The sequence below is a fragment of the Sipha flava genome, unplaced genomic scaffold, assembly GCF_003268045.1.
Source record: "Sipha flava isolate LNK unplaced genomic scaffold, YSA_version1 50549_pilon_pilon, whole genome shotgun sequence".
NCBI classification, from domain to species: domain Eukaryota; kingdom Metazoa; phylum Arthropoda; class Insecta; order Hemiptera; family Aphididae; genus Sipha; species Sipha flava.
In genome coordinates, this window is record NW_020273400.1 from 1 (window position 1) to 8,997 (window position 8,997).

Sequence of the window (8,997 nt, forward strand, 5' to 3'; positions counted from 1 at the left end):
ATTCAAGATGCAATAATTTTATTAAAAATTTGGCTAACACAAAAAAAATATTGGAGTGAGTTTTAATTTTATATTATTTATTATGAATTATTGTATGTACTTTTGTTTTTATTATTAACATTTTTGTTTCAGGAGTATGGAAATATAACCAATTATATTTTATCATTGTATGTTGTATATTTGTTTAAGAATCATAAAATAAACAAATTTATGAGTAGTTATCAAATAATTAGAAATGTTTGGTTATATTTTGGTATGTTTTTATAAAATATTTGAATCAGTTACATCAATTTTATAAAAAAATTAATTTTTTTAGGTAAAAGTGATTGGTTGAATGATGGTATTACTTTATTTAATTATGAAAGTAAAATAGATATTAAAATACCTTCAATGTCAGATTTTCATTCTTCATTCCAAGTTGTTTTTGTTGATTCATCAGGTTATTTTAATATTTGTGCTAATGTTTTTAAATCAAATTACATTTATGTAAGTCAAAAGAAATACATTTTTTTTTTTTTTTTAATAATTTATCAGTTGTATTTTTATTTTTTAAGATAAAAAATGAATGTAACTTTGCTGTTGAAATGTTGGATAATTCAAATATGAATTCATTTCCATGTTTATTTTTAACAAAAGTTTCTTTTCTTCAACAATTTGATCATTATATCAAGTAATTAAATAGCACATGATATTATATTATGATTAGAATATATATTAAACAATCATTTTAATTTATTTTAGTTTTAAAGACATAAAAGTAATAAGAAATGTAGTTGATCAGCATGGTGATAAAAAATTGAAGTTGGATTTGAGAGATGATTTGGCTCTACAGTTTCAGCAAATTATTGAACCAATACTGATTTCCAGTCTTGGTGATAGAATAAGTGAAATATGTTTCAAGGTTTTTCAAAAACCTGATGACATTATGACAATTCAAGAACCTTTTACTGATTTTTTGATCGGTCTTAAGTTAAATTCTCAAAGAGCAAATATAGTTGTTGAACGTGGTCCTACTGCTAATTTACCTGAGGTTGTTTTTATGAAACATATGTATATATATATATATATTTATTTACTTGAATCAAAAAAATTAATTTTTATGATTTAGGCTAAAGAATTTCGTTCGTTTTGGAAAGAGAAGTCTCAATTGAGGCGTTTTAAAGATGGAGAAGTTTGTGAAGCAGTTGTTTGGGCTGATAGTAAAGTATCTGTTAGCAAAAAGCGTTGTTTAACTAGAGACATTGTGCAATATGTATTTCTTGACAAGTTATCAATTTCTTCAAAACAATTTATTTATATTGCTGATCAAGCGGAATCAGTATTACATAATCCATTTGTAAGTTTTTAAGTATTAAATTAATATTAACTTTGAATATTTATAAAAATGTAAAGAAACCTTTAATTAAATCTAAAATAAATAAGGTAGTTTAACTATTTAATAATAAATTGTATTATTATAATTATGATTATTAATGATTAAAGATAGTGCCAATTGGATTTGAATATGGTACCGGAGAAGCAGCAAGTTTATGCTGCATTGATACCTTTAATGAGGTAGGAAAATCTATTCGTTCGCTCGAAGGATTACCATTAACTGTGAATTCGGTACAAGGAATATCACCAGTATTGAGATATGCTGATGTTATACCACCATTATCTAGAACTCATGTGGACAATAAAAAAAAAAGGAAAACTAAAGGAAATTGTATATTGACACCTACAGATGAAGAAATTAAAATTGCTCCTGGGCTTGTTGAACCTATTGAAGGTATGTTGTTCTGAAATTCTTGTAACTCATTTTTAATTATTTTGAAATTTAGGTGTGTTACAATTTGCATCTAGTGGAAAATGGCCCAATGAACTAAAAGCAGTAAGAAGAATGATTACAGCTTTTTATATTAACTTAGCTGCCCGGTTAAATAATGAATGTAATTTAACTTCTCAACCATTTGTTAATCATATTGATATCATGAAAGTATGATGTAAAATAATCTTAATGTTTATAAGTATTTGTGAAAAATATCTTTCTTTTAGAATGGTTTCGTATTTCGTTTTCGTATTTACTATCCTGGGGAAGTATCACTGATCAAAAAAGAAGTGATGTCAGATGGTATGATACGGTATAGAGACACAGTTGAGTCTCTGAATTTAGAGCGAACAATGGTTCAGTTACCAACATTAACAAGTTCTTTACATGGGTAATTAAAAGTCTACACATATTGATGTAAAATAAGTATAGTAGACTGTAGTGTATTTTATTGGTTTATTTTTATTTTTATTGTAACAATGCAGTGTTGTAAAATTCTGGTACTTAATGAATAATATTCTAATTAAATACTAATTTAAATAATTTGTTTTAAGGCTACATGTTCAATATCCATCATATGGGCCAACTTGCTGTTTAGCTAAACGGTGGATTAGAAGTCAGTTAATTGATAGTTCTCATTTCCCAGATATATGTGTTGAATTGCTAGTAGCTAGTTACTATTTACAGCCTGAGCCATTTAAAGTAACCACTCAACCAACCATTGGTTTTTTTCACTTTTTGCGAAAATTAGCCTTAACCGATTGGTTTAGAGAGTTTGTTATTATAAACTTCAATAATGATATTCAAAGTATTTAATTATTTTTTATTACCTACAAATTCTAATTTTAATATAATTTTATAATTGTTATAATATTTATAGAAGATCATATTTCATCAATGGAATGTTTTATTGCAAGCCAACAAGATTATTCATCAAGGCCTGCTATGTTGTTAGTTACTCCTTATGATTTGGATGGCACTGCATGGACCAAGGAAGTTCCTACATTCACAATACTTGCTCGTCTCATGCATTTGTCTAGAAAAGCTTTAGATGTAGCAGAAGAAAGTTTATTGACAAATGGTACCGTGGACCATTTTAAAGTAATTGATTTTATAAAGGGATATAATTAATTTTATTTATCATTAAAATTCATTTTTTTTTTTTTTTAATAGCAAATATTTAGACCTTCTTTAGATGAATATGATATAATAATAAGACTAAGGAATATTATGAACCCTTTAAGACATATGGCTATTGATGCTCAAATGGCTAAAATTTATACATTAGAACCTCCCGAAGAAAAAGAAAAAATTCCAATTATTGGATTAAACCCAGTTCAAGAGTTATTAAATGTGTTGAGGGTATTTAATATTTGTATTATATTTTATACATAATAGTTATATTTCTTAACATTTAATTTTTATTTCAAATGTAAATCATAATATTACTTTTAGGATAGTTATTCTGAAAATGCATTATTTTTCCATGACACCTATGGTGGTAATGTGATTGGGGTTGTTTTTAAACCAGATGTACTTAAGACAACTGATTTTAAGGTAAAGATATCTTAATTTATTTGGTCTCTAAATAAAATTGATAGTATATGTATTTATTTTTTTTGTAGGTAACCAATGTTAATGGTCAAAAATTACAAAAGTCTTCAAATAATAGAAGACAGGTGGGATTTAATTTAGATGCATTCATTGAAGACATAAACGTTTATGGTGGTTTTATTGTGAAAGAAATTGAAAAATGTAACAAATCACTGTTTGTGAATTAATATTGTTATACTTGTATGTAAATTAATTAAAACAATAAAATTATTGAAATGCTACTTTAATATTAATGACTCAACACTCAAATCATTCAGTAATTGACTTAATTGTTTTGATAACATTTGTTTGCATCAAAAATGGATCATTGATTCAAATATAAATTCAAAGTGGCAGTCTTAAACTTAAATCAAACAGTGTTAAATTAATTAGTTTATCTATAGTTGTTTCAAGTACTTAATAGCATTTCACAAAATTTTAATCGGAGATTTTTTCTTTTTTTTTTTGACTTTTCGAGTAATAATTGAAAGTTTTGATTAGTATTTTGAATAAAAATTACAATTTAAATAAATTGACCAATAATATATTTAAAATAATAAAAACATAAATTTTTTTGTATTAAAGTATTACTATTTTTAATTTTTTAGACAACATTTTAAATTGTTTAAAAAAATTCTAATTTTATTTTGTCAACTATATAATAAATATTTATATTTAGAGGATGTAGAAAATCGAGACGAGTGGAGGTTAAGTCAATGGTGGCCGACCCCAAATAGTGGGGAGAAAGGCGAAAGAGAAAAAGAATATAATAAATATTTCATTTTAAATATTGTTAAAGAATATAATTAATTTTTACAAAATCACCATATAAACTTAAGTCTTGATAATTAAACTAACAGTTAATCTGTATTTGATATTTAAATTAATACCTGGCAAAAATATATTCATCATACTATTTGTAAAGCATGCTCATTATTTTTTATTTTTTGATATAACTATGATTGTTCGGTCATTAAAATGGCGAGTGTACTAAGTATTATATCATTCATATGGATAAGTACAATAAAAAAAATATAGGCTCTTAATAATTTCTTGTGTGATGTATTTGAATAATTTAAATGATAATTTTAAATGATAATAACTCAGTTGAAATAAATATATGATATGAACTCATAAATGTGGTCAATAGTAGACCAAAAAATTATTGTTAAAACATATAATAAAATCATAAATAAACCTACTTGAATATACTAAAAGTTTCTACAACTTAATACAATGTTTATTAAAATATTTACTGTTACAATATATGATTATGTAATATTTATAGTATACAAATATTGATAAATTAATATAGAAAAGGTAAAACAAGAATACTGAATAACTAAAACAACGAAAAAGATAAATATCAAAGCATGTAATATTCAATTACTAAATATAATATTATTATGTATGGATAGTTATGCATATATTATGCATCAGTGGCATAATTGACAAAAGGTTTAATGTTTGATAATTTAAAGTTAATGTTGAACATTTAAATAATGAATGAATTGTGAAAAATAATATTGGCTTTTAAATAGTACGCATTGTGTACCTAGATTTAAAACTGGTTTAATTGGTTATAAACCCTAGGGGTAGACTTGGCATCAAGTGGCTCTTGGAGGGGGAAATATCCAACTTGACCTATTATTATCACATTTCCATTATTAAATATTTTTAGTTAATAGTGTTCAATTAATCTCAATTCAGATATTCTAATAGTAAATGAATGGTGTGTTACTATTACATTTTATATATAACTAAGTATATATATCATTTGTGCATTTGATAAATATATATGGGATATAAATAAATATAAAATATATAATAATAACATAGGTATATAAAATATAAATAATGAATTATAAAAATTAAAAAAATGAATCAATTTTTTAAGAATATAACTTTAATTTAACTAATACATAATTTACTAACTAAATTATATAATAAGACTATAATACTAATTTATATAAGACTCATGTTGAATATCAGTATATTATTCAACTACATTTTTGATACTAGTATTCATTTGAGTAGGTACCTAATGTTTAAAATACTATTTTTGAAAAGTGTTTGAAGAGTACTTTTTTAAAGTATTTATTGCAACGCTGGTCTTAATTATATTATACACAACTTTTATATAGAAAAGATCTTGCATTGGATCAGAAATTTGATACAGACTACAATAGTAGCTTTTAGTAGGTAATGACTACCTTTATTTTTGAATATGTTTCAATATGTTTCAATATATATATTTATTTATTATTAATTATTATATTAGTCTCCAGTGGCATAGCCGGAGGGGCGGTTAACGGGTTACACCCCCTCCCGAAATATTTTTCTTATGTTGTAAAATAAACAATAATTTAAGATATAGTAATAATGTTATATTATGTCATTATTAAATGATTTTCATAGTCTTAATAAACTAAATAATAACACATTTTATATTTTAACTTATGTTTAATGAACTTACTAAAATTAAAAAATTGGTACTTATGTAGGATTATTGAATATTTAAGACCCCCAAAATATTTGAAAAAAATATTCAAAAAATATCCCAGTTAACTTATTCTATGGCCTTCAGGTAGTTATAGGTATGCCAATATTGACGAAAACGAAAACAACTCGGTAAAACGTTACCTACCTATTTTTATACATACATTATAATATATATATTAACTATAGTAATTCTGTCAACAGTTTTAAATGTGTGTATCTTATATATGTATATGTATACAGGGCCGTATTAACGCATAAGCACTATAGGCACTGTGAAATGTGTGGCTACGATTTTTTTGTAGTATGCAAATTGGTATAAAAAAAAAAAAATAATTATGGTTTTTGACAATTTATATTATGTATGTTTTGGATTAAAATGAATTTTTAAAACATTTATTAAAACTTTTATCGTATAAAAATGTATAATAGTTATCATATAAAAGTTTAGATTTGATTTTTATGTTGTAAATATAATTTTTTTTTAAAAGCTTAACTCTGCATGAGATTCAATATTTCCTCTCCCAAAGAAAATGTTTCTTAACCATTTAAATACTGGATAACGGCCATGCAAGGACTAGAGGCCTAGTGCCTACGATACTGTTAATCTGGACCTGTATGTATATACAGTTCCATCAACTATAAAATAATAATCGAACAAACTTACGTAGTTTTTAAGGATTACCACGTTTTCCGAGTCATTGTAATTCTTACTTAGCCACTAAAAATACTTTGAATCATATATTTGATAGTACCTCAATTAAATTACATCCTTGTTACTTATAATATTATTGTACATACGTAAATATGATCGTGAACTTTTCATTCATATTCCATTTGTGTAACATCGCTAACTATATGTGGTTGAAAAAATGTATAACTGTGAGCTTTTTTCTTCACAAATATTACCTACCAAAAAGCATAACATTATAATTAATTACAATTTTAGTCTATAAAATTAAAATCTTCGTATCAAAGAAATATATATATATATATATATATTTATATGTACCTAATTATAATGTAAAAATGTTTTTATTTCCAGATGGTAAGTATTGTTTTTTAAGATAATTTCAACATTTATATGGTAGCTTATTTTTCTCAAAAAGTCTATGGAAATTTAATCCGATTCAAGTATTGTATATTATTTGTTCAATTAGTCAGTTAGTGCAGTGACGTAGCAATTTTGCAAGGGAGGAGGGTTAAGTGTAAATTAAACTTAGATTTTTCTATATAGAAAACTTATTTTATTTAGAACATAAAAAAAAATTAATAATATTTATCTAAAAAACCAGAATCCAGATTCAATGCGTGTACTTTTACCTCAGTAAACTGCTAGTAACTATAATGAAGGAATATTATAATTAATGTTATCATTGTACAGTGTATAAAGTAATGGTATAATTAATACAGAGTACCATGTCAACCGTTCTAGTGCCATTACTCGTTGAAGTGTAGAATTATAAGTAATCTAAACACATTTTATCCATGCAAATTTTGTAACTAGAATCGTAACGTTTTTTACATTGATTTAAACATATATAACTGAATTCTATAATTCTAATTTAAACGTTATATTTTCAAAATTACTAAGGAAATTTAGAAATTAATCTACCATGTGAGGTAAAGAGAGAAGGTTTAGGAATTGAGTACTCTTTAATATTATAGGCGCACACATGGTGGATACCGAGTGTACTCGGGCACCTCCCAAAATTTTTTAAATGCGGTCCTTCAATTTAAGTTTAAGAGTTAGAGCCTATATTTTAACTGATGTTGTTCAATTTAAATGTAATTTATTCTAAAATATTTGGTAAAAATAAATTATATTTTGTAATAGAAAAAATAAAACAATATGTTCTAAATTTTCGTGTAAAAACTTTTGATAATATAACAGCTATAATTATATTCAAATATATAAATCATAAATAATTAAAGCTATCTGAGAAAAATATACGAGATTCAAGGAAAATATTTTTTGGAATAAATATACCACAATATTAAATAAAAAATTAAAGTTTTGTTTTTTTTAATTATTTTTACATTATAATTTATTAAATAAATCTACTCTTTTTGTTAAGAAAGGGTCCAAAAGTATTGTAAGTATCCTCTGAAATACAGGTCTGTGCACGTCTATGCTCTTTATTAACTTCCCCCAGAAAGTGCTCACAGTTTTATTGTCCACAAAGTAATTGTCTTGAGTTTCAACATAACTGATAATCACATCAATAAATACTTTGTAACTACATATAAAAGTTTGAATGTTTTATTTTACCGCCTTTAAGTCTAGTATAATAAAATACCGTAGGTCTTTATTTGCTATCATTTCTTACTTGATTGGTTTTTAGATGCGCAATACTGATTTACTATTATAAATTATGACATTGTTTACGAGAAAACGCTATTGTTCTTACATTTATATACATATATTCTTAATATAGTGATGTTGTACTCGTATTTTTGGAACTTTTTTTGGGGAACTAGTTTTTTTTTTCAATTTCCAGAGCGGTAATATTTTTCAGCGAATAGTTAACGAAAGCGGCGTTTGCATTAATAGTATTCTGTATACAGGGACGGCGCGAGGAAGTGGGCAATAGGGGCAACTGTCCAGGGCCCCGCGCCTTAAATTATAATTAAGGCCCCGTGGTTCTGATTTAACTGAACTTAAAATATTTTAGTAATATAAATTATAAGATCCAACATTTATTTTGCCCAGGGCCTCGCAAACTCTAGCACCGTCACTGTTTGTATATTGTTATAGCGTAGCGATGACGGCATAATACGCGATAAAGTCGACCAAATTAGCACAATCGACCTAGACAGTCGTTGTCGTGAATAATATATTTTATTGTTAACACCTCAATGACTGGTCGAAGTAGAAAGGTAATAAGACTCAAAACTCTCTGTATTGTGTCACTATGTGACTGTATAGGTGAGTATCAGTTCTTCCACTTCCATTTATAACTATATTAATGGTATACTCCCCAATTGGAATAATATTATAACTGTAATAATAGTAATAATAATAATTATAACAATAATAATAATAATAACAATAATAATAATAATAATAATAATAATAATAATAATAATAATAATAA

At 25.1% G+C, this 8,997-nt stretch overlaps 1 protein-coding gene across 1 annotated transcript; it reads left to right on the top strand.

Moving 5' to 3' along the window:
* Nucleotides 1-316: 316 nt before the first annotated feature.
* LOC112690454 (nucleolar protein 6-like) lies at nucleotides 317-3,801 on the top strand (the record flags this gene model as incomplete). The annotated part of the gene is given in 12 exon segments (XM_025564470.1): nucleotides 317-486; nucleotides 555-670; nucleotides 742-1,030; nucleotides 1,109-1,336; nucleotides 1,483-1,768; nucleotides 1,821-1,975; nucleotides 2,035-2,198; nucleotides 2,362-2,615; nucleotides 2,688-2,908; nucleotides 2,981-3,169; nucleotides 3,263-3,364; nucleotides 3,433-3,801. Coding segments are annotated over 12 exon segments (2,330 nt in total), but the record flags the coding sequence as incomplete, so codon positions are not given.
* Between the last annotated feature and the right edge of the window lie 5,196 nt (nucleotides 3,802-8,997).